General features: G+C 42.4%; 1 protein-coding gene across 1 annotated transcript; it reads right to left on the bottom strand.

Moving 5' to 3' along the window:
• Nucleotides 1–245: 245 nt before the first annotated feature.
• Nucleotides 246–25,539, bottom strand: emc2 (ER membrane protein complex subunit 2). The gene is made up of 11 exons (XM_085802766.1): nt 25,493–25,539; nt 24,749–24,862; nt 20,767–20,831; nt 19,788–19,873; nt 17,911–17,968; nt 13,389–13,474; nt 13,019–13,078; nt 9,418–9,499; nt 9,052–9,162; nt 7,116–7,220; nt 246–1,934 (listed from the first exon to the last, which is right to left on the bottom strand). The coding sequence occupies exons 1-11, from the start codon at nt 25,530–25,532 to the stop codon at nt 1,848–1,850; spliced, it is 894 nt and encodes a 297-aa protein (XP_085658892.1). The 5' UTR covers nt 25,533–25,539; the 3' UTR covers nt 246–1,847.
• Between the last annotated feature and the right edge of the window lie 702 nt (nt 25,540–26,241).

Genomic DNA, 26,241 nt, shown 5'->3' with positions numbered 1-26,241 from the left:
CCCCCTTTTTTTTTTTGCCTTGCTCAGCAAATCAGAGCAGCACAGGCAAGAAATAGCATTACATTTAGGTTAAGTTAAGTAGTTGACAGTTGTCACCTGCCTCTGCATGCAATGCCGTCACTCACTGCTGCACACAGTTAAAGGCTTCACCCAAATACACAAGTTCTTCATCCCGTCTACAGATGGCACTATTGCCTCAGTATGGTTGGCACTCGAGTGCAGTATCTCATATTGATGACTCACCAAACTGATTGACAACCTTTATTCTTCCTTTACAAGTTCATAAGCGACCTTTGCAAGTACAGCAATATTTACATGGGAGCAACAACAAAAAAGAACCCACTCTGTTTGAAATCAAACAGCTTTCACCCTGCAACTCTTCAAACTTCAACTCTTCATTTAGTCTCAGCCCTTTTCCTGTAAAAATAACTCAAGTCAGTTTATGCTCAAACGTCCCCTGGCTTTCATTGGTTCCGCCAGATTGGTGAGGCAAATCAAATGCAGACACATTCATCCACTGACCACGGCCAGAAAGTATTAAAAACTTGAGAAAACGGCTTTCCACACTCCAGGCTTTGAGCTGGTGACCTCTCTCAATTTAAAGGCTGTCCAAAAAGGACCATAAACTCAACGCTCAAGTTTTCCATCAGCCGAAGAGTGAAATTACGAGACAATTGCCATGACTTAATAAACAAAAGAAATGGAAGTAACAGCTGACCCTGCACGGGTGAGCGACAACTTAGGATGATCATTTGGATCGATTCAGATTTGAGAATTACTGGACCGAGTGAACCGAGTGTCCTGCTTTGACGGCAGAGGAAACCAGGCCCGTCTCTCTCGCAGCACTAAGATGTCTTTCTTCCTCCGCCTGTCATGCGTGTTCCCAGATTCATGAATAGATTTTTTTTTTCTTTCCAACTTGTGGCGTGTTAATTACTGGCAGCGTTCTCCGAGGCTCTTTAAACTGAAATGACAGAGGTGTTCTTCACTGTGCTGAAGTTGGTTCAGCTGCTGTCCGGGGTAATTGAAAGGCAGGATTTCCCAGCTGGAATCACTAGGAATGGAGAGGCCCCTGTTGTTGCCACTGCTGCCTTCATAATGACAAATGTCTCTTATGCTTTTCCAGGGTAGTTATGACAGGTTCAAATGTGTCAATAAGCGTCACTGCCGAGGACAACGTGACTATTAAGATACATGGAAAACCAGAGAAACAAACTGCTAACTCAGCTCCTACATGGCTACGAACACTCACAAAGAAAATGCATTTTTCACTCAGCAATCAGTCCTACTTGTATTAAGACATTTAGATACATTTGACAAAAGAAAAAAAAGTGTTTTTTATTAAAGATGATTCATTTACAGATAGTATGGGAGGAAAAAAAAAGGACCTCAGTGCAGACAGGTACTGTCTTTATAAATATCAGTTACTGTACAGTTTGTTATCTTTTCTGGTCACATGGTAATAGCCTTGATGTGGATGCAGTTATTAGTGATATCAGTTCAAGGTTAAACTCAAAGACAGTGTGGGATGGGGAGGGGTAGTATAGACCTGAGAGCTAGGTTAATACTATGCAGAACTAGGTTAAATAAAGTTGTAGTAGTTTGATTCTATTGTTCTAAGTACCTAATGGGTGGGGGGAAAAAAACTTTACGCTCGCGGGGAAGACGTGTCTTCTATCGTCCATGTCAAGTTCACTCAATTACCGAACCAAACTTGAAGAGGAAAAGAAGATTTTGTATAAGATCTGGTTCTGGTCACATTAAAAGGCTTATTTGAGCTGCCATGTTGCTCCGAGTGACGGTGTGTGAACAGAAGGGAGGAAGAAAGGTGTGGACGAGGGGGAAACCTAGGACATGGTGATCTGCATGGACTCCAGCATCTCCTCCACCGCCTTCATGGAGCATTTGTTCTCCTTGGTCCCACGACCGGCCAGCTGCATGTCAGAGAGGGAAGGTGAAAGGCAGAGAGACAGTGAGGGAGAGAAAGAGAGCAGGGGAGAGGAAAAGAGAACATCAGCTCATTAGAGTTTCTGCCAACTAAAGTAACGGAGAGCCAAACTCACTTGAAGACAGCCTCATGGAGGCATCGATGCCCTCATCCTTCCTGTACCCAACAACGACTGAAGCCATGACGATAATTAGACCGAAATGATCAACAAGTCATGCAAAGTGAAACGCTATCTCTAAATTAAGGATTTTTCCTCCTCTGTTAAGTAACTGCCATTTTAGTAAGTGTGCATTGTGTATGTGTGTGTGAAGCCCACATTAGTCCACTTCCATCGCCTCTAGTACAGGAGTACATAACACTGAACGCTAATTTTAACACTGTCCACGGGGTTTCACCGGAAGTGCCGCAAATTATAATCCACAAACACATACATGATTACTCACGCATGCACATAACAGGCACACACTTTTTCTACCCAATTAAACTTTTTGCAAAAGGGATGTGGCATCCCCTGAAAACATACCAAAGAAGAAACACGACTTCCTGAACCTTAGGCAGGAGAGCAGGGAGATGATACAGGGTCAGTGAATCTGACCTCGCCTCACCCACATTTATAGATCCGACACGAATCGTTATGAAATCCTTCCAAAATTATATAAAACTATATTAGGGCTGACCCGATTATCATATTTTGATCATCGAAGCTTCGCGGACATAAAATCGATTTTAATCGAAGCTTCGACAGCCGGCAGGGTGCGCTATCGGGGGGGAGGGGGGGGGGGGGCGACCGTAACATCTGACCGGGGGGGGGGGGGGTAATGAAAGTAATGGCAAACAAACACTGCATATATCCATCTGGCAGGTTTCCAGGATGCCAAGTAGCCTATTCATTGTAATGTAACAAGTGCCGATGAGAACCGGTTTCAAAAAGGAAAAAAGGAAGAAAAGAAAAAACAATCGATCATGGACTTCATGATCGATTTTCCATGACAACGAACGAAGCTTCGAAGCTTCGATTTTTTTGGGTCAGCCCTAAACTATATGCTACAATATTATAACGCATATCAACATGCAGCCTTCATTATGATATGAGATGATATGGCCTGCAGTTCCACCATATGTTTTTCTTATTTTCCATTGTGGTCAAGTTTTAGTGCAAGTGAGATGGAAATTAAAGCTGCACTGAGAATAAACAAACAAGGCTATAATAACCACAGCCATGTACTTGAACACAGCAGTGCTTCAATCTGAAGGCTAACATGCATATAATGCCTATGCCAACATAATAATGCACTGATGCCATGTCTTTCATCTTCACTATCTAAGATTTGCATTTTATCAAGCCAACATTTTTGGTAATTGGCTCTAAATACAAACATAATAAAATCTAGAAGACAAAAAAATAAAAAATAAAAAGTGTAAAATGTCACTTTAAACTTTAGAGTCTTCTACAAATTGGTAGTATCACGAACAAGGTTCAGTGGCTGATAGCAGCAGACACTGATACATCGCTGGCAATTTAAGACCTGTGTAAGTAAGATCCCTGGAACAATTTGCTGCTCAGCTCTGACAGATCGCTGCAGCGCATCGGTCAGCGTTTCCCCCTTGAGGTACACGACGTAGAATAATATCTGCTGCTCTGTAAAGGATGTGTCATCAACAGCTTTGACTCAGCTGGACAGCAAAGGACAAACAGGAGGCAAACGGCATCGCAGGGTCCTTTGAATTAAATCATTATGAAAACACCATTACCCCCCCACCCTAAGTCCAACACAGGCGGGGGGGGGGTTCCGTTTCAACCACATGGCAACACTACCTCTGGACAACAGAGCACATTCTTCATGTCCAAGGTGAGAGATGAGCCCCAAGAGAGTGTGTGCACACTCGGTCAGACAGAGGCACCACCGGCACACACACACACACACACACACACATGCACACTCTAAACACAACAATTTCAATACTTGAACACACACAGCTCTTTTTATATTCCAACATAATCAAAGCAATCCTGCATTTATAACAAGGTGCTGAATTTAATACTGCAACACATTTATTCATTCAACCTTTGGCCCAGCCTCGGATTCTGCAAACAGGGACCAACTGTAGCTGAAACCAAACTGATACTCCATTTCCATCCATGGCAAAACTTTTTTTTTCCCTTTCTCTTTTGCCCAACTCCAGCTTAAGAGAGGGCAGCTGGCTAAGGTGTGCAATCGGCTACGCAATTTCCAGTGGTGACTCATTCTTCTAGATTTAGGGTGTGTGTGTGTGTGTGGTGGGGTAGCTATAATGATCAGTGCATTTCATTGCCTTGCTGCCTAATGCGCCATTACTCCGGGCCCAGTAGTCAATTATGTCCTCAGCCTGAGGTGAGACCACCGCATTAACTCTTGCCCTGTTCTACAACAGTAGGAGTAGACCAGACAGCTCCACGTCTATTTAGAGCGTCTGATAATAGAGTCATGACGCGATGGGAGCCCGTGGTCCGTGACAGAGGAGCTAATCAGAGAATCTGTTTAGAGAGTCAGGGCAGGAGGGCAAGTCATGTAGGGCTGCTTAAAAGACCCCTGCACCTACAAGCCACACATCTCCAGGTCTTTCACATGTCAGTTGACCCCCACTATGGCAATTACATTTTTTTTTTTTTTAAGTTAGTCGTGACCTCTCGCTGACGTCTGCTCCCACTTGCACTCACCTGCCCACCTTTTTCTCACACTGAGGTATGACAATCACCAGGTACTGGGGCCTAATAAAAGCGGACGACTGACACGAGCAACACTTTAAAGGGGCCATCAATCAGCCAGCGCTGGCCCACAGCAGCCTGCAGCTGTCTGACGGAGGCCCACACCGCCGCTCCCTTTAAAGATCTCTGAAGTCATTTAACTGGAGGTGTTGGGGGGGGCAAAAAAAAAAACGCACACCTTTTCATTTAACTCGTCTCACACAGCAACCGAAAAATAAAACACATCTACAAGTGCACATGTGCGTGATGCCAAGCTTGCATACGCATACTGTACAAACACACACCAGTTGAAATCCCAACAACTTCACTATTACTAGGCAACTTAAACAAATACAAGAGGTTGTAGACGAGCGCAGAAAAAAGGTGGGGGAGGGATGCAGCTCCCGTCATGTTTCACCGAGGACAAAGGTGTGACTGTATGTGAAGTATCTCTTTATTATCACCAGGGGATCAGAACCTCACACACTCCGACTGTTCAACACTTCGGCTTTGTCCACGGGTCTTTTACAGCAGCTCAACAATTTCAGTCTGTCATCATAACAACTCTGCCAAAACTATTTTCCTCTGGGCGACTAGAGCACTGACATCTACGCTGTTTCATCTGTTAATAACGAATATCAGCGTGTAAGTGATATACACTAAGATGTGTGCTCCCTGTCAGTGAGTCAACCATCTTCCACACCTTCCTGGCAACAAAGAAAATACTTAAGCATTGAAACACACACTGGTTAAGATACTGTCTCATCCCTTATGTACGGTAAATCCCTATAGTAAAAACTTTAAGGTTGGTATCGATACATTTCTGAGCGTGTCTTTCTTTCTAGCAACTGCCAATGATCAGAATTATGAACCTGAATTATATATGAGTTATTATAGATCAGTGAGTTTTATAAACAAATAAAACTTGGTGTATTTAGTGTAATATGTCCACAGGGAATAGGTAGGGTATTATCTGGCTGGCAGCCCTTTCTCTTGTCCTTCAAAATGTCAGCCATCCCCTCAAAGCACGATGCCTCTCGGATTTCATTTCTATCCTCCAGATATTCGGACCATACCAAGTTTCCTCCAGATATGATTTTTTATTTTTACCACTTTGTGCCATCCCTCCCCCCCTTCTATGGGCCTCCTGTCTTGTGATCAAAGGTTTCCACTTTGAGATATCCATCTTGTCTCCTGTTGGGATCAAAGACTTCATAGGACAGCGAGGTACGGTCAGCAAGTGTACTGATCAAAGTGAGGAGTATTGCACACACTTGATGGGCCAGTTTTGTTGGCCGAAGCCACCTCTGCATTTCTCTGTTTATTAAAGAGATCTATCTCTGTATATTAAGGTATAAACCTGATAAAAGAAATAAGTTGAACCTCTTTATTCCACCTTAAATCAAACCTAAATGAGCAAGCAGACGTTTAGAGCTTCTCTACGACACTTCTTCACTCCAAACGGGAAAAGCCACTAACTGTAATGTTTCTTACATGCACACTCACTTGCAACAGCACGCGCTCGACACGTGAAATGTGTCTATGAGGCAAAGAGAGCCGAGTGTGGTGAGACGAGGTCTTTAGAGGCTCAGCAGGGAACCTCTCTCTCAACAGGACCCACACATGCTGAGCTAGGAACCACTTATTACACGTTTTAACTGTCGATGCCCAAATAAGCAACACATATGGCTCGTATGGGAAATAAGTTTTCTCTTAAATATGCTTTAATACCTAGGTTGCCATGACGACGGCATAAACCATTTTAGTGATACCATCTGAGGCGCTCCTCACTTTTTCCCCTCTTTACTTTGCATTTTTGCAGATGCTAATATGCAGGCGTGTGTGCATTTTTTTTTATCATCATTTATCTGTCCTATTTGCCCACATTCTTCAAACTTTCTCTGGCAACAGGTCAGAGACAAAGCAGATACCTAAAGTTAGTCTGGTGTGATTGTTGTCCTCGGAGAATCAGATTGTGGTTTTGCGAGAGGATCATCCGTGAAGCCAGGGTGTGGGATAAAGTCTTAGCAGACATTGTGGCCCTAAGTCAACACATTAATAGTAAATGTACCCAGACACACCAGAAAGACACCAGGGCGGTTATTCCAAGACTGCGAGTCTAAGGCATCCTTCAGGATTGCGTTGCATTCAGGGGTCATTTGCTGGCGGTGAATGCTGTTTGCATACTATGCAAATGAAGGGGATTTCTGGACGTCGGGATGTTGTGTGCAAATATCCCACGAAAGCTAAAACACAACAGAGCAGTCCTATGACTGGTGGTTTCAAGTGTCTGACGAAATGAAGGCTGATGTGGGAAAAAGTAAAAAGATGTTTCTCAGTAGAGGACAGAGACACCAAAGATATGAAGGCAAGGATAAAATGCATAACAAAGCTAGATGCTTTTACATTAAGCCTCATGACGACAAACTATATGTGACTCACCTTATAGGCCCTATTTATTTGAGTGGCAGCCCAGGCAGCATACTTCATATTGTCCTTCTTCACCTTGGCACTGACTTTGGGACTGGCAGCGATGTGACTTGCAGACTAGAGGAAAAAACGAGAGGAAGAAACAAAATGAGAGAAGAGGGGAAGGGGTGTTCTTATATCAAAACTTGGTGAAACAGCAATAAAAGCATAATTGAGATGAATGTGCAACCACTCTTACCATCTACCACTCCACTAGTCATTGTGGCAGAATGAAGAGAAAAAACAGACCTAGGCCTGATGACACAGGAGAAATCATTTATGGGGGGAAAAAGTGAGTGTTTTAATGCTTCGTACGTAAATTGTCACTTAACGGGGCCTAATTTCTCCAACACCATTGATTCCTGGTGATGAAAGGACCTTGTATGTCTTCGAAAAAGGAAAACCCGGCGCGCATTGAGAGCAGAGCCGTGTGAATCACGGTCTCTGCCTGCACCGACAGCTCCCCTCCGAACCACAAATCCCATGTCTTTCCCATGTTCCTGCCATCATCTCCACACAGCAAACCCCAGAGGGCTTACCCTGCCTGCACTTCAAAGCCCTCCCTACCAGTGTGCTGAAACTTTAACTACACACCAATCAACCTGGCCCTGGTTTTTTTCTATAAAATGGTTTGGCTTCTGTATTTTTTTTAGTAAGCATTTTCTTTATTTCTATTTTTTTTATTTTTTTCAACTCGAGAGAAACCTCAGTTTAGATGATGTCAACCCAGACAGGCTATCCCCGAATAACAGCGTGCACCATTATGGAGGGGAATCCCCACGCAAGTGTTGTGAGTAACTAACCCACAACCAGACTGTGGTCAGTGCTACCAGGTCGTCTGTGGGACTGGCTGAGATGGTCTGAGATGGTGAAAGTTTCATGACCTCACACTGAACTTCTTGCACCTGTCAGGAGCTCAACCACCGAGACGAGCTGACAATCCGCAAAACACACACACACACACACGCATACACATACACATACACACACACACTCCTTGGACAGATCTGTGCCTGATAAAGAATAAACTCCCACCCGAAGTATCCACTAAAGAGCGGAGTGTCAGTAGATGACTTGTCAGGAAGTCGTACAGGGCCTGCTCTGTCTCCAGACGCATAGTGAGATTTAACAGAAGCGAAACGTCTGGCTTTGACCCTGCCCTGTTCCTCCTGTACTCTGCCTAGTACACCTCACAGCCGTTTCCCAAAGTACGGGCTGCTGTGAGGTGTTTGGAGTACCTGAGGAATACCAGTGCAGCATGAAGGAAAACACTGGGGCTCTCTGTGTTAGACCTGCTTCCCCTCTCCCACCTTTTATTCCCTGCACCGCTTTGTTTGTGTTTTTATGTCAGGTCTCACTTACATATGATGCATTGGCGCGAGCAGACAACATCCTGTTTAAACAAATATGTAGATGAAAGTGCTGTTCGGACCAAGACTGCATCCAACTGGCACCTGGTTGGATAATTTGCCAGTGACAAAATGCTTACAGCAGTTGTTCTGCTCTCTCTCTCTCTTTTCTCTCCCTCTCTCTGTCTCTGGTGCTTTTTTTTTTTTTTTTTAACTCCGTGCCTACTTTATTTATTCAAGTCATAAACATAAAGATGGTCTCACCAAAGGGGTATTATTACTTAAATAAAGAGCTCCAGAGGGGCAGACTTTTCCGATGCTGGAGTTCACCGTCTGAGTCAGCAATGAGCTGACCTGTCTGAGAGCCCCTTCTTCGCTCCCCCCCAAAAACACACTTACACACACACACACACACACTACAGTCTTGCTTGACACACTCAGTGGGCAGCCTCAACCTTGACAAACCACAGGGTTACAAAAAAGGTTCTACTGTTTTTTTTTCTCCTTCTTCTTCTTCTTATTTCTCTTCCCACTTTCTCTCCATGCAAAGCAGTACTCACCATGTACAGACCAAACAATGCCCTCATGTTTCGGTTGTTCAGCCTCAGCGCCTGGGCAAAATACTTTCTGGACAGCTCCAAGTTTTCCAGGCCCCCCTGAGTGTACTTCACCTGTGTTCGGGAGGCATTAAAACACGACCAATAAGCTGTGTTAAAGAGGCAGTTCACGCAATGACAGCACGGCATCTGAATAAGCAACACGTGACAACCCCATATAAACACATCTCCTTTCATGAGCCTATATTCCCAATGACGTTAAGTGTGCGTCGCTGACTCTCTGTGTTACAGAGAGGCACCATTCACAGAGAGCTAACATTTATTCCACGGTTTGCCCCCCCCATGCTTGATGACGGACGTCCAACCTACCTCAGCGTACTGCTCACAGTACAAGTGATTGTGAGGATTGGTCATCATCAGCTCCTCCAGACAAAACGCAGCTTTTCCATAGCTGTGGAAATGACAAGGGGAAACAGTAAGGCGATTGATACAGCTGTGGATGTCTCATCCTCTAGCTTGCTCAACTGTGAAGCACAACATCTATAAACTAGCAGGTATAAATCTTAAATTGAAAACTACACGGGAGGGATGCAGGTCAGTTTATACGTGACAGACTTATAGCCGATGTTGCAGATATCTGTAAAGATCTTCCACGTTACATAAAGTTTATTTAAAGGTTTACAGTAAAGGTTACCCTGTCCAGACAGCTGGCAAAGGTAGAAGCCTATCTAGTGTGGTGATTCTCCCTCCTTTGGGGACACCGAGGATCAATCTTGTCCGTCTGTGTGTTTTTTCAGCCTTTAATGTGTAGTTAACTACCTTCCTGAGGTCAGCACTACAGTAAAAGCTGGCACACTGTGCCTATACTCAGATGAGATCACTTCTCAGCAGCAGACTGCTGAGCTGTTGACCTCACACTAATCTGCTGCCACTCCACTTCTAATACACAGTTTCCCCTTCACGGTACCAGGCCAAGATGAGCTAAGATACAGTATATCATTGGAACACAAAGCCATAAAACGTGTATACACCTAACAAAATGGAAGCCAACACACAGAAACCGAGGCAGAAACAGTCCCACACGCTGAAGATGGGTTTCACAGGCTGTCTATCAACACATTTAAACTGATTTAAAGTCGAGTTGTTTTTTTCCAGCAGAGCTTTAAAGCCTCTTGAGTAGTCGATTTTATCATTCTGCAACATTTCATACACTTCTGAACAAACCATGGCAGTTAAAAGAAAGACCATAAGAGCCCTGTTTGCGTCAACAGGCGCTTAAAGATGGGGGCTTTTTTTCTCTACTTGTGAGAATTGAGGGAAATGCTACGATGCTGAGTTTTTGTGGGAACCGAATGATCAAAATGCTGCCTGCCACAACATGAAGAACCTATCAGTCTATTTAGAGTCTGCCATGGTAACTAGCTGAAAGATTAACAGCATAGGAGGGGAAAGGAAGGTGCGGACAGAGAAAGAAAGAAATAAACAGGGGGAAGGGGTTGAGTGGAGGGGGAGATCAGAGGGCTCGGATGGTTGGGGGCTGCTTACAATTACCACTTCCTCTCCATAAAGACTTTCAGATGTGCTCGTGCAGTGGCCGTGGCCTGCAACAGAGCCCGCTCCATCAGCCATCAACCAAAATCTTGTACCAGAGCCAGACCCTTACCTCTCCTGCTCTTCCTCCCCGAGCCATCTAACCCCGCCATCGCCGAGCTGCTCGCTATGGCTGCTCTTAAGCTCGCTCCTTACCACAGCGCTCGAGTAAGGTTGTAGCCACCATCATGTGCGAGACTGAGAGAATCGTATTTGTTTCTCTTGGAGGTTAGTAAAAACCATCAGCAGTGGCTTTCCCCCCATTTCAATACCACATTCTGACTGCATATAAGACAAAAATGGATTCAGACTGTCTAAAGTATGTTTGAAAAAATTATTACTATTTATCCTGTAATTTCGGATGACCAGTCCAATTTTGTTGAACAGTCTCATACGATGGCTCAGAATGAGAGCCAGCAGCAGATTCCAGCAGTGGCTCCATGCAATACTTGCAAACAGACAAAACAGTCTCCAGTCTAAACACAGTTGGCATCGGGGGTTGTTTTAACAGTGTCAACTAAGAGGCTATTAGTTACATTTTTAATGTGTTAACACCGATGCCTGCTGCAACCCCTAACAATGGCAGCGCAGACACACACTGCTTTGTTTATTTTTAGCTCCCAGGGTGTTGTGCAGTGAGGGGAGGAGAGTTTATTTCTCTTGCTCGCTTCTCCATCAGCCTCTGTTTTCTCTGGCTGGAGGGGGTGGGAAGGGTGAGGGGTGGTGGTGGAGGGGGGCGGTTATAGTGCCACCACCTTCTCCTGGGAATTTCACAGCAAGTGTTCTCTCTCTCTGCCTCCCGCTCTATCCCTTTTGGAAAAGAGTGGCGATAATGCCGGGCTATCCGGAAGAGGAGGAGGAGGGGAAACAGGGAGTTTGTAACCCAAAATAAAGAAAACAAAGAAAAGAAATTGACACGCCTGTAGATAAGGGGGCTGTGGGAGTGAATGGTGTGATATTAGAAGTGTTGGGATAAGCTGGGAGATAATCCGCTCACCCCTGGATTTCCTCTGACTACTACAGCAATAAAGCCTCCCAGACAAAAGCAAGAAATATCCAATAAGTAGCCTTCTCACCGTGCTACACATTCCTGCTGCCACTGCCTTCGTACCGGAGCAACCGGGCAGCCAGAGTCAGCGTGCCCACACACACATACAAAACTATAGTCCAACAACAGATACCGCTTCAGCAACTTCTGTGCCTCAGACAATTAAGGAGGGATAAAAGGTGACGCAAACAAAATTATTTTTTTGTCTTACAATGCTCTTGTCTTGTCTGGCAACTCTCCTCAGCGACTGAGATATCAGTGGGAGGCCGTGGAGTCTTTCTCCTCTCATATGCAGGAGAGGAGACTTAAGACTGAAATCCTATTAAACTACTCTTATGTGACAAACATGGACAGGGCTCCATTCAGACCCCTGGCTGAGTTAGGCATCTCACCGCCTTCTATTGTAGCCACCCAATGGCCCTCCAGAGATCAAGCCATCAGTCTGAAGCGAAGCCCCGTTAAACTGACAGATATACCCCAAACATGTGGCGGCCTTACTGGAAACAGATTACTTTTTTTTTTGGAGGCACTTTTTTTTCATGGCAAACATTTGCGATTACAGGAAAAGGTCTTGACTGACAGAAACACACAGCTGAAACACCTCAGACCGTATGAATGTTATTACAGGGGATGTTTCGTTATTTTCTTAAGTTGTTTTTTTTTTTTTTTTGCCACTATGATTGATCAAATAAAGTTCGGCATGATTGATGATAATGTCCTGCTATTTTTCTTTTCTTTTTTTTTTTAACAAATATGAGGTAGTAGGTGCTCCTTTGGCTTAACTATCCTTTAAATAAGGGGTGTGCTGAGATCTAACAGATCATTGCATAAGCTTAAAATATTGCCAATTTCCTGCCATCACCTAAAGTTTCAATTTTGCACTTGCTGTTTTGAAAGTTGTTGTTTTGACGCCAGTGCTGTTAAAACTGCTTATTATTCGTAAATGAATACTGACATGAGAACTTATTTTATGATGTAATAACCACAGTGGATATCACCATTACCAAAAACAGTGTGAGGTTCTGGTTCAACTCAGTATTATGAGCAGGCAAAGAAAAAAAGAGTTGATAATATACGCAATTTTGGACTTCCACATCACATCTTACAGTGTTGCTGAATGCATTGAATACAACAAGATGACTCAACTTTTTTCTGCATTTTAATGCACCTTTAAAAGGTCATACTAGCTTTGTTCATTGTGATAAATAACTTTTTACGAACTTCAAATTTGTCACTGTGGTGTTCTCTGCCATTAGGAAATGAAAAGTAAATCATTGTTGGACTTTGGCCTAACTAATTTTAAGATATGTTTGTATATAAAAATGTGCTTACTCATGTTCGTTGATGTAGAGCTCTGACAACTCATGCCATGCCTCTTGGTCGCCAACAAACCTATTAACACAAAATGACAAGTTCTCTTCCTCACTCATTGTACCATGCATCAAATCACTACAGCAATGCCAAAACAGAAAAAGCATTTGTAACATAGAAAAGTAAAAAATGCAAGTGTAATATTACTTATTACAATACCTATAATAACATTCATCCAACTTTCAAGGCAGGGGAAATAGGTTTTGAGCAGTTTATGCACGAGTTGTGCCAGCTCAATTGAAAGCAGACTGAGTTTTTAATTAAAATAAAGCCAGGAGAGGTTGAGAGGAGAGGGTGCCTGACCCTCTCCCCATGTTATAGAAAAACTCACTGCTCCAGATACTCGTTGAGCTCCCGGATGGCTTCAGTGCTCTTCCCCTGGGCCTTTAGTATGGAGATCTTACGCTTCCTTGCTGCCTGTAGAGCAGAGAGTAAACAGGATTAGGAACTCAGCTCCTCAAGTGTTTGTCTGAAGGGGGGTTAGAGGACGGGTGAGAGCAAGAGTTGTGAGTTTAAGTGTGTACATTAGTGTATTTTCAGTGTACCACAATCCTGCTTAAAGTTCTGCTATGATTCATCTTATGATAATCTATAAGATGAATCAGCACTTTAGTGCATTACAATAACAGCTGCGAAAATAAGGAAAGGACAAAAGGTGCAGATACTTTGTCAAGTTCATTCATATTATTACTTGGAAGTTTAAAAGAATCTACGCATGCCAAGATATAAATGGAGATAGTTCGTGGCCATGTACAACAGAAGATGGGCACACACATTATGAGTCAATGTTTGGGAGTTGGAATGAGCTCAGTGTCTGAGATAAAGTGGTGAGTCATCCCCTAACCAAGTGGGGAAAATGGCACACTTCCCCAAAACCCCAACGCCTGTCTTCCTGCCGGCACGGCACGCATCTAGCGCTGCACCAGCCCAACTTACATCAGCTGAAAATTGCTTTCCGCTTCGTTTTGATGTTGAAGTGACCTTAAGGTGGATTAGATTCTCATCAATCTGAATTAGAAAGTATTAGTCCTGCTGCTCTGACTTTTCCAAATGTTTTACCCCCCTTCCCCCAATCCTTTCCCCCCCCTCTTTTTGGTAGTAAGTGAAAACCTTAACAGGAGGCTGCAGCCCCATTAGAAGGGCACTACGCTGTCACTGCTTATTTTATTTATGGACTGGCAATTGATTGAGTGGGGCTTCCTCTTCTATACGCATAACCAAAGCTATTGAAGGCCGGGTATGACTCATGTCTCGGGGGCTGTAAATTTGGGGCCCTTCTGACACTTCCATCATAAGAAATCCACTTATCCATCAAGCCTGGACAGGGACCTCCAGAGACACGGCAGCCTCCACCACTGACAAGCAGTATATTCACTTCTTGGAGAAAAAAAAACAGGACAAAGCAAACAACGATTCTAACATCAACAGTAATGACTCCCAAACACGCTGCACGCATCCGAGGGAAGTGTATATTTTTAGTGTCTTGGTGGCCTGAAGGCAGCTTGAGAGCAAATTATTTAAATATGTTATGAGGTTATCGAGCAACAAGGAGCAGCGGAAGGTCAACCCATTATTTCCTCTTTTATGTTTTCTGACTATAAAACTGAGATCACACCACACTACATCCAACACATTTCACCAGAACTTGATGCTATGTGAGATTCAGGAATTTATACTCACTTCAGACTAAATTACAAGCATGTGGGAGCGTTCCTCGTACAATGCCAAAAAAGGGAAGCAGAAAAAAAACAAAAAAAAACAAACACTATAGTGATGTTGAATGTGGATTTTTGCACTTGTGCTCTCCCGCCATCACCACACCCACTGCTCTTCATTCCCAGCTTTTTTCTCTTTTCCCAGATAAAGAACCACTTGGGGCTCAAAAGGAACATATGGAAGTTGGTAGCCCAGAGAGTCACACAACACTTTATTAAATGAGAAGCAATTCCAAACCACTCCTCTCTCTCCTCCTTTCTCTAACTAATGATCCAGAAAAACCTGGCAGTGGGTCTGATCCGTCTGTTGTCATGATTCTTTTTTAATTAGCGCACTGAGGAGACCTTAGGAGTGAGGAGTGGATTATTTACATCACCCCTGGCTTTTTGCTACGACCTACCGCAACCCTCCTTTATAATAAGAAACACTGCAACCGGGGTGGCACACCTAGCACACGCCAAATACCTGAAACAGCTGCAAGAAAGAGTAATAAAGGGAAGAGGAAATACTTAAACCTAGTCTAGAACAGACAAATTAAAGGTTTGTTTACATTTGTACATGGCAGCAATGAAAGCATACATTTTCAATTATTATGATAAATCATAATTTTTTCTTGTGTGATAACACATTCCTTTTCTATTTTCAATCAAATTCTGAATTGAGGCATTCAATTTCCTCAAATTCCCTCACCCACACAAACCTAATTGTATCCTACAATGAATCTGTAATTGCATATGACTGCGGGTCAACCTCAGGAGTCATCCCTGTGACCTCAGTGGCTTATTTAAGAAATTCTAGCTTTATGTAGTAGACAATTTAAGGGTGAAATGAAAGCACTCAAATTCAATATATTACAACAATCGCTTGGGTCAGTTTGATGTTAAATAATTAATAAATTTGTACATCCCTGTATGCAAATGTTGTGGGCACTTCATCATCCAAAATACTCACAAGAAGAAATGAAAAGGTGGAAAAAATGCATTTACGCACGCAGACAAGAATTTTGCCAGATCATTGCTGTAGGTATTGGAACATAGCAAGCAATGGAAGGGCTAAGAGTTTGAAACATTTTTTGGACACCGCCATGGCAAAAAAACCTTGAGCAATTTTTGTTGATTCAACAATTTTGGTTAATGGGTACCACATCTATTCCACAGCCTGTAATTACAACAGCTCAGTTTCCAATCTCTGCTTCGCATGCTGGGATGCCTCGCAAGTCTTCCTTGTGGTCGCCAATTTTCCGCCATTTCTCAGGCCCATCCCTTGCCCAATTCTTAAGAGCATGTTGGAGAACATGCAAGCAGGAGATAGCCTCTCACTGCAAAACAGGTGACCCAAACAATGTCATCATATCATCGCTCCACCCTCCACCGCTACACCCATAGTCATACTGGACGAGGATTGTGGGAAAAAGGTTTCAAGGTTAAAATCCCATGGACAGAGAAGCTATTTGTCTGTTTTGTTCCATTCCCGGCCCCAGGTTTGACTGACAAGCCTACCCTTGCTAGGGTTGCAGTATCCAGCATTCAGACACCAGGAAATCAACCGTTCCCTTTCCGAGGATGTCCCATGAATTCCCAGAAGATCTTTACCACGTTGGGGTGGAGCCCTGGGATTCACTCAAATTACAACTCCCATTGTCAAAACAGTGGATGAGTGCAAACAAATTGTTACACATTATGCCAATTACTTGCACATACATTTGCTGGTGGGACTCACATCTTGTGTATGAAAATGACAGAGTTGCAAAAGAATAGCACAATTTATGGCTTTTGCTTCAGTCTTGTTTTACATGGTACGAATTTTTTTCAGATTATTCACTGCAGCATCCAAATGCTATTTTCAGACATGGCAGGGAACAAGCAACCAGCACAATTTTAGAAAGGAGACCATCACTCCAAAAAAATGTTTCAAAGTCAAAGATGTTTGAAAGACCACACTGAGAAATTCTGTTGTTGTGTGGAATTTGTTTTTTGGCAGCATCAGTGCCAATGGAAATCACAATACTTATACTACAAAAATTGCACATCTTCATTTTAATTTTCATAAAGCTCTCCAAGACTATATAGCTATCACTTGCCTTGAAATGAAGTGTGTCCTCCTGAGCACTTATTTTAATTGACTTATGACCAAAGGGACTAGCCCATGAAAACAACCCTATCCCATTTATTAAAAGCTGACCTGCCAATCTGACTTACAAACTTCCAAAAGCAATAAAGGGACAAAATAAACAGAGATAGTATTGATACAGTGATGTGGGAATGAGACAGAGCATGGTGGGAGGCGGCAGCTGTGGGTATTGACTGAGCAAAATAAAGATGAGGAGGCTACATCTCTATGTGAAAGAAAGCGGGGAGGGTAGGCCACATCAGAGCGAGGTATGAATTAATAGTTGTTGTTTTTTTTGTAAGGCTTCTATTTGTTTTAAACAGACAGCTGTCGATATGAAGGGGAGAGGTGGGGGGGTGGCCAAAATAAACGGGACCATGGTTTCTGTTGAAAAGTATAAAAAAGATGTATTTCCCTGCATGGCCTCATGTCCTTATGGAAACAATTTACAGCAGGTACATTATGTTTTGAGTTGGTGGTGTGGGATTGGCAGAACGCGAGCTAGACATGCTTCTGCAAGTCATTTCACAGCGATGAATAGTAAATTGAGAGGAGAAGATAGCACGGCGAGAAGATAGAGCTGTTCCCATCAGCCTAACTCACGTCAGACTTTGCACCTGAAGCCAGTGGATGAAATGGAGAAGGTGGGACACCCAGTCCTGTTCTCCCAGGGTGGTGGTCTGAAAGGTCCAGTAAATCACCGTCTTCAAAGACCGGGGGCCTTATTTACGCTTTACTTCCACCAAACATGTCTGCCACTGACTAGGACCATGAATCACACCCCCTCCTACCTCTTAAACACTTTTCAGTTGTGTGGGTGCTAGGCTGATCAGCATTGTGGTTGAGGTCAGAGAGGCCAAGGGGAGTTTAACTTAGCAAACTCACACCGCTAACACCAAAGTGCTTCAGCAGATTTAATGCCGTCCAAAAAAGCTGAGACCACAAAGTGAAGCAAAGTAGAACGCTAAGCAGAGGGATTTTTCCCTTTCTCCCCACTTTTTTTTTTTTCTTTTTCTTCTTGGTCTTACCGTGTTGGTGGGGTCGTCTTGGAGAATGCTATCGTAGTGCTTGCTGGCCTCATCGTACCTTCAGAGGGAGAGAAAAGAACATCAAGTTGCTTCTTTTTAATCGATCCCAGTCCCCGGTCGGTTAAAATTAGTTGGTAGGGAAATCAAACAGAGTTCAAGGTAATCGAGTTTCTATATACAGCATGGCAGGTTCCTATGATTACAGTGAGGCAGCACAGAAATCAGTGGTGATCCAAAGGAAGAAATAAACACTCGTTTAAGTTTAGGTTGCTGGTCACACAGCCAACATAGTGAGAGGCTTATATCACTTCACAGTCATGAAATCAATACAAACAGAGAGCACTATTTTAAAGACTGTATTTTAATTTGATTGGATCCAGTTTGATTCACCTTTAAACAAAATTAAATTGCTGCCTTTGCATCTGTCCAGATCCGCAGCCTAAGTTGTTGGTTCAGTTGTCTGTCTTTCTGCCCATATTTACCACAATGCACACATGTGAACCTGATAAGCAACAATATCCAACATGGCTTTGCTCAAACTGTTGGACTGAACACACATGACTTTGTTTAAAGGGGAAATTTATGGGCTGTAAATATCAAATCATACGGTAAAGAAATCTGGGAATAGGAGGCATGTGCACCTCACTTGTCATGTTAAATCAGGCGCTGAAGGATGATTTTTCAACTTTTTTTTTGTTTACAAGGGGCAATCTGCAGCGCTGACGTTTCAGCAGCCAAAGGCGGGGCTCAGCGATCACAAAGTGTCCCGCCCACGGCCTGCAACAGACAGAAGCAACTCTGGTTTCCATTAGCACTGAGCAGCCCCACTTCCAGCGCCGCTGCTTCCCTCACATTCACTTTATTACTCAGCCACACTTTGGGAGATTTCAGATGGCACCAGGCAACCACTCACGAGCCACTTTGATTTGCTTTATTTATTTAGGAACCAAGTGTATGTGCATGTGTGTGTGTGTGGGTGTGTGTGTGTGTGTGTGTGTGCATGTGTGAAGGGGAAGGGCCTTTGCCGTTTGAAGCTGTGTCATTCAAGTGTAGCTCTGTCTGCTGCCAATTAGATCCTAGTGTGCCGTTTATTTAATCTGACAGTGCCGAAGCAATCACTCTCAATTATCACATAAACTCCAACATAACCGATAAACCAGCAATTGTGATCTGGGTGGGGAACATGAGCGAGGTAGTAAACAGATTGAATTACCCTTACTTCAGCTCAGCACAGACTAAAATACCCCCCGTGTTTATCTTTCCTGCTCAGTCTCTCCATTCGGCTACCTTTTTTTCAATAAACTGGAGATTCAAAAATTAAATACACCATTGAGGGAGTAGGAGGAGGGGTGGGGGCAAAAAAAATTGAGATTATGGTGGCAGGTCAATATTCACAGGGCCAAGACATACTCGCTGCACAGAGACCAAAACAGGACAAAGTGGGGGGGGGAAAAGCAAGAAAATAAGGAGAGGAAAGAGAGAAAAAATACAGCGAGATGAGGAGAAACAAAATAAGGAAACAACGAAGGAACAGAAACCAGAGAGGACTGAGGGACCCCCAGAATAACAGTGGAATCTGACCACTTCCTTCCCGGGAATCCCTAACTCAGGCTGAAGTGCCACAGGACTACCCAGTGTTGAACCTTTCCTCTCCACTCCCCTCTTCTCTAAAGGAGTTCTGGGTGATCCAACGTAAACACACACTACCCCACACACATACTGTACTTACACACACCCAGACCATTGTACCACTTAGGATCTGCTAACAGTTTCTCGCCCCCAAGCCTCCCAAATTACCATACATAACAGCAAGGCTGTGCTTTTTTTTTGCCTCTTTACTCTCTCCCTCTCTGGAGCTTTTAGTACCCAATGCTTACCTTTCCAAAGCTTCCAGCCTCATGCCCGATAATCGCTTCACTCTGTGGCTATCTGGAAACTGCTTCCTCAGTTCCTGTAGACAGGTCTGTAAGGATGTGGGCAGAGGAGAGAGAGCAATTATAGTTGGCTGTAACTAAACTTTATGTTACACTCTTGCACTCGCACTCAGATACTCGTGATTTTCCAACACAAACCACCTGTCCTGAAAATGTCAGATTTTGCTTATGTTCCAGCTAAACAAACCTAACGCACCGATATAAAAATAGACTGCCAGCGAAAATCTGCTGTTTCCATGTTACTCGTTTTGGGCAACCACCACGCTTACTCTTCCCTCTATACAGGGGCTGAATTAATTCATTCAGCATTAGTCTGAATGAGATGCTAAAGTCTGCAGTGTGATCTGAATCATTAAGCCGATGTCTGGTCCCTCTGATTTTTTAAAGTCTGGGAGCAGGGCTGAGAGGATAGCCAACAGACAACTATTTCTAATCACTGAGTTCTGCCTCCTCTGTACTCAATGACTCATTCTCTATGCCAAAGGAGTCATCACTTCCATACTGATTAGAGATGAACCATTTCAATTATATTGACCTCTTTTTTTTTCCCCCATGCAGATTTGACTATTTTCAGAGCAGTGAACATTTCAGAACGTGAACTCAGAAGCATCACATTAAGCTTCAGGGATGGCAAATAAATCTTGAAGGGAAAAAAAAAAAAGTTGAAGTTGAACTCCATAAATGATGGCCAAGTTCAGCTAACACTTGAAGCATGCTTCTCCGCTCATTTGCTACACCCTCTAATTCCAACTCTCAGCAAATTGTTTTTCCAAACTACAGACAGAGTAATACCATTTGGCCAAATAAAAATCAGATTTTCACATTTGGCAGAGCGGGTGCTGCAAAACAGGAATGGCTGTGAGAGAATGAACGATTGCCTTTGAAGCTCCTGGGTGTGTAAGGAAGCGCGGTAAAAACTTACCAGAGCCAAGTCATCTCGACTGCAGTCCAGCGCAGCGATCATCACCTGCTCATAAATAATCCATACTAAGCAGAAGAGACACAGACAAAAAAGACTGTGTTAACGCCCTTTCCATTCCACTGTCTGGTGTAGCATGAAAACATGATAAATTGAACTGTACACTTGACGTACAAACTTAAGAGTCTGTCCTCAACAGCTGCATGTCGTGTGTTTCTTTTCTTTTTCTTTTTTTACACACACACACAAACAGGCTTCAATGATGTGAATCAAAAGCTTGAAGAACTTTCCCATTAAATGTAACATTTAATGCTACATTTAGTGTTTTCTGCGTGGCATGAAGTGAAGATAATGCTACTTGGTAAAAAAACATACGTTCATTTAAAAGTTGGACAGCACAGCAGTAATGAGAATCATAAATGCAAGAACATTGTGGAATGCAACGCCCTTATGTAAGCCATTACAGCCCTGTTATTGATTTGCCCCGCAATGAGGCGGTAATAAATAACTAATTCAATTTTAGTCAAAATGTTACATTTAAGGAAATTAAGTTTAACGAAATTAAGGGAAATAAGATGTTACATTTGTTATGATTACCTCCCAATTTCAAGCTGAGTTTGTACTCTCTCAATATTACCTTCCAACCTCCCATCCACTACTAAAAACAGTGTTAGGGGCTTTTTATTGGTACCAGAGCAATGTGATTTGGTTGGCTACATGAGACCTGAGGCTTTTTTTTCCAAGAAAAAAACATTTAAAAATTGTTAAAAACCCCAACTGATTTTAACATTTCTCTCTCATCTCTAACTCTTATTGCCTAGTCTCAGCGGTGTGACTCTGCAACTATTTTAACAGTCAGTGTAGTGGATCAAATGCCAAGAACAAGTTTAAACAGCTAAATGAGGCTGGTTTGGCAACACAACGCATGATGTGTTTGTACTAAAAATTAAAATAAATAAAAACATGTTCAGTATGCATGTACAGCATTATAAAATAATAGGATCAGTGGGTGATGGTAAAGAATCGCCAATAGGTTTACATAAAAGTTTTTAATATCAGACCACCATGAAGATTCTTTACATTATAATATCTTAAAAGCTTCTTTTTTTTCAACTGGACTTTAGTTTGAGTTTCTTGGAAGACTTCAAGGCTACGTTCACACTGCAAGCCTTAATGCTTAATTCAGATTTTTTGCTCAGATCCAATTTTTTTGTTGGGCTGTTCACATACCATCTAAAATGTGGCCTATATCAGATTCCAGCGTGAACAGTTTGCGGTTCCGAACTGACTCTCATGCGCAAAAGAAACAACGTCAACGAGGTTATTACAACCCAAAGTTTAACACCACGTGTCCTTTTTTATTCATAATCTCCTCTTATTCAGAGCTCATCTTCTCACTACAGCTGTTCTGTTGTCGGTAAACACACGCTGCTGCACGTCAAATTATCTGGCATTTTATCGAGCCGTTTCGTGTGTTCTTCAAACAAAACCTAGAGTAAACATTGTAAGGTGACATAAAAGTCGCATTAAATCCGCCTTAGCTGTTCACACTGGGGTCGCATTGGAAAAAATCGGATCTGAATCTGATTCAGGACTACATATGGAAGTGGTCTAAATCTGATGGGCCAGATTTGAGTGTTCACACTACTTTGAAAAAATCTGACCTGGTCACTTGACCCTAAAAAAAATTGGATCTGAGCCATTTTGCCTGCAGTCTGAACATAGCCCAAGTGACACCATGTCCTTGAGGATATTCAAAGACATTGTATACAATATTATAGTCAATTACTTCTTGAAAATTCTGAATTATCATGAAGAAACTAAGGATTGGCAGTTCAGCTTTTAGATTTTAAAATAAAGGAGCCAGATGAAGTCACTGTCTTTCCCTGTTGACCTAATACAGCATAGCTGATGTGTACATTTTGTTTGGCTGTAGCTGGTTGCATCATTTGCTGCACTAATATTAAATATCTATGATTTATCGACTTTCTGCTCCATTACGCTTAATGATATTGCCTTTGTGTTGAAACTTTGTGGTTGATATTGTCAAATGTGTTTTGTTTTTTGAGACCCATATAAAAACCAATATCAATCAAGTCTGAAATTTTAGCACTGTTATATGATTAAAGCGGCTTACATTATAGAGGCTTTTTGGGTGTTCATCATTAACAACAGTACTATTTCCTTAACTTTTTTCACTTAGTGGTTAGCCACATGAAATGTAATGTTTATTAAAATGCGTTTTAATTTACTCAACTGTAACATTATAACATACTGACTAACGGCCTGGCTGCACAAGCCAATTAATGGAATTAATAAAACATGTTAGACAGACAGCTTTGACAGGAAGAGTGGCCATGTTCAGCCAAATGAACGCCCCTGTTAATTGAGAAGAAAAATAAAACCAAACACCACCCAAAAACTGACAGGGTCTGCCAAAACAAACAAATGCCTGAAGTTTGTCTTGACTTTAATGATGCCAACTCTTGTTCTGATAATTGCCATCTCATTTCACAGCCAATTTAAGAGCTGGTTTCAATAAAACCATGGCATGTTAAGTGTTTATCCGCCTCTTTTAAGGACTGTATGAATCATAACAGCTGGGGAAAAGAGAGAGTTTTATGGGGTAATGCAGCAGGACAGCACTGTTATAGAGGAAACCATGACCTTTGATATGTTTATGGTAGGTAAAACTTACTGCTGCTTCGAGAAGAAAATCTAAAGAAAACAACAGTATACTGTACTTAATGCATCAGCAGGCAACAAACTACGCCTTTGATACACCTTTTACACCATTAAACTTGTCTTTTCAACTGTATCCCTCTTGAACTCTTGGCCCTATTCTCCTGTTCTCATTAAGCTGTTGCTCATTATATTATCTTTTTGTCTTCCTCTTCTTCTGCCTTTTGCGTTTTATTGGGGTCTGCAATGTGGTGCATTACTGCCACCAACTGGGTTGGAGTGTTGATTGGAAAATGTGCACGTGTGGAACCCCAGATTGATGTGGACAACAACTGTACGAACAACACTGTATATGTCTGTGTGACCAGAACAAAGTCTGAACTGTCTGGAGAACCTTCAATGCAGTAGAAATGTTCATAACCTTCCCCAGCTCTATGCCTCAACGCAATCCTGTCTCTGAGCTCTCCAGGCAGTTCCTTTCAACTTATGGCTTGATTTTTGCTCTGATATGCATGGTCAGCTGTACGACTTTGTGTGCTTTTCCAAATCATGTCCAATCAATTGGATTTAGCACAGTTGGACTCCTGTCAAAATGTTTAAACATCTCAAAGATCACCCTATCATGTAGGCTTTTCTCCCCTAATTGCAGCAGCCATAGGTACAATCTTATCTGCAGCCCTTTGCTATCCCTCTCCCCAACTTTCCTGTCTCTCTCCACAGTCCAAATAAATTGACCCACAAATGTTACGGCGCCAAAAAAAGCATTGGAATGATCTGGACTCCTAATGCATACATTATGAATACTTGATGGTTATTAGGCTATTAGCTACTGAAACACTATTTGACCTTTGTATTTTAAAAATGATGTCTAGTACACATCTATGGTGTCTGCAGCCGTCTGTTTGTATTTCAACAAACAGGTGCAAATGAGGCCTTAGATTCAAGGCCTCAATCCAAAAGACAAAATACACCTGTTTTAACTGAGGGATACTCAGTGGTTTTAGACTCTCATTCAAAATTAGATTTTAAATTTAAAACTGAAGGCTATATTTGTTCCCACTCTAACAATGTGACATGAAAGGTAGCACAAGGGAATAATGACAAGTTGCCCATTGTGTTTTTAACCAAAACAGCTTGTGCTAACAAGAGTTTATCATAGAGACTCTACAGTAACTAGTCTGTAGTTTTAACACAGAGACTGATACCCAAAGATATCTTAAATTCTTGCACTAACATCATTTATCTGAAATAACAATAAACAGCACTGCCTATGTTGACTCATGCTTATTTCAGCCACACTTACTGTCATCTCCCAGTTTTGATGAATGTTCACAGATGAGCTCTTCACCAACATCCACTATTTGTTCACTATTCCTGCAGTTATCTTCTCTCCATTTACGCAGCTTGTCTCTCATTTCTGTGGAACAAGATGTCAAACAGTGAGATGCAATCTGCGTCCGTCTACACACCGTGAATCAAGCAAGGTCCTCAGCAATTATGCAATACCATCGACACTGAATCCTCAATCTTCATCTTAACTCAACATGATAACTATGCCGGTGCGACGACTATACTCACTAGTGAACAAGAAGTCGTACTAACATATTAATTATTGTCATTGCCTCTGTTGTACTGCATTTATTAATCAAACCATAGACATGTTGAGACGTAGCCATGGCTAACGTTAGCCGAGGCATCATGATTGACTCGGACATTAGAGGTAGGCTATATCTCATGAGGGAAAAACACTGCGTCCTGCTATACAATAAACGCTGCATTCATGCAATCACCGACTGTGTTTAAATGACGGCTACCGAGCAGACACGGGTCCAGAGTGTATGGATGAACACGATGAGTTAGCTGACAGTGCTAACTAGCATTAGCTAACCACTTCACGCTGACTCGTCAGCTTGTATTTTTTTCAGTCTACGACAGCGACGATTCTTCCACGTAGTCTTACACGGAGAAAAGGACGAATGCTACCAGAAAAAAGAAATGCACGTCTTACTGACACTAAGAAAGTTTGCATTTTTATCGTTGATCTTACCTTCCCAGCCTACATCATACATTTCAGAGACCGACGCCATCTTTTTTTTTTTTCTATTGACAACAGGCGCTGTTCGCCGACGTCACGGACTTGGCCGGCTGGGGGCGTGGCCTGAAGAGAAGGGGTACTGCAGTTAGTAGTTGTGAACTGTTTTTTTTTTTGTTCGTTTGTTTGTTTGTTTTTTGCTTTGTCCTGAAATGGGCAGTGATGTCATTCATTAAAGAAACTTAATTATTTTTTTATATAGATAGTCCATGACTTTATTTAGGTTCATGTTATAATTTTGAATCTGAAGACCAAAATGCAGGTGCACTGTTTTAAACACAAGGTAAAATACAATTCTCGTTTATCTACTAGTCAAAAGGTTGAGCAGTCAGTGACACAGCATGACAGCTGGACTACAAGAGATCAAGATCATATCGTGCTCCTTTTACATTTCATAGGTATTTAGTTGGAGAATCAACTGGGCCTAGTTTCAGATTTCTCTAAAAATATGAAATAAGCCCATATGCACATCTTCCATTTTATCCTGATTTCCCCCAGGAGCCTCTGTGAATCTAATCCTCACATTGTGTCTGCTCGCTCACACACTTCCCTCTTACCACATTACACACTTGTTGATGTGGACTCTGTATAAACTTGCTTACAGAGACATTTCAGAGATCTGATGTCATATCAAGTGTCACTCACAGCACATAGCTGCCTGTAATGCACACTTTGCCGATTTTCTGCTGCGTAAAGGCAACAAG

Source organism: Trachurus japonicus, chromosome 16 (assembly GCF_045865225.1).
Source record: "Trachurus japonicus isolate A0001 chromosome 16, Traja_1.0".
NCBI lineage: Eukaryota > Metazoa > Chordata > Actinopteri > Carangiformes > Carangidae > Trachurus > Trachurus japonicus.
Note: the sequence above shows the minus strand (reverse complement) of the source record. Positions and strands in the feature narration are given on the sequence as shown.

Bases quoted from the DNA above. Each gene is read 5' to 3' on its own strand.
- emc2 (XM_085802766.1), bottom strand. From the start codon at position 25,532: ATGGCGTCGGTCTCTGAAATGTATGATGTAGGCTGGGAAG. The intron at 7,221-9,051 runs GTGAGTACTGCT...TTTTTCCTCTAG, and splicing joins CATTGTTTGGTCTGTACATG to TCTGCAAGTCACATCGCTGC. The intron at 1,935-7,115 runs GTGAGTCACATA...TCTGACATGCAG, and splicing joins AAATAAATAGGGCCTATAAG to CTGGCCGGTCGTGGGACCAA.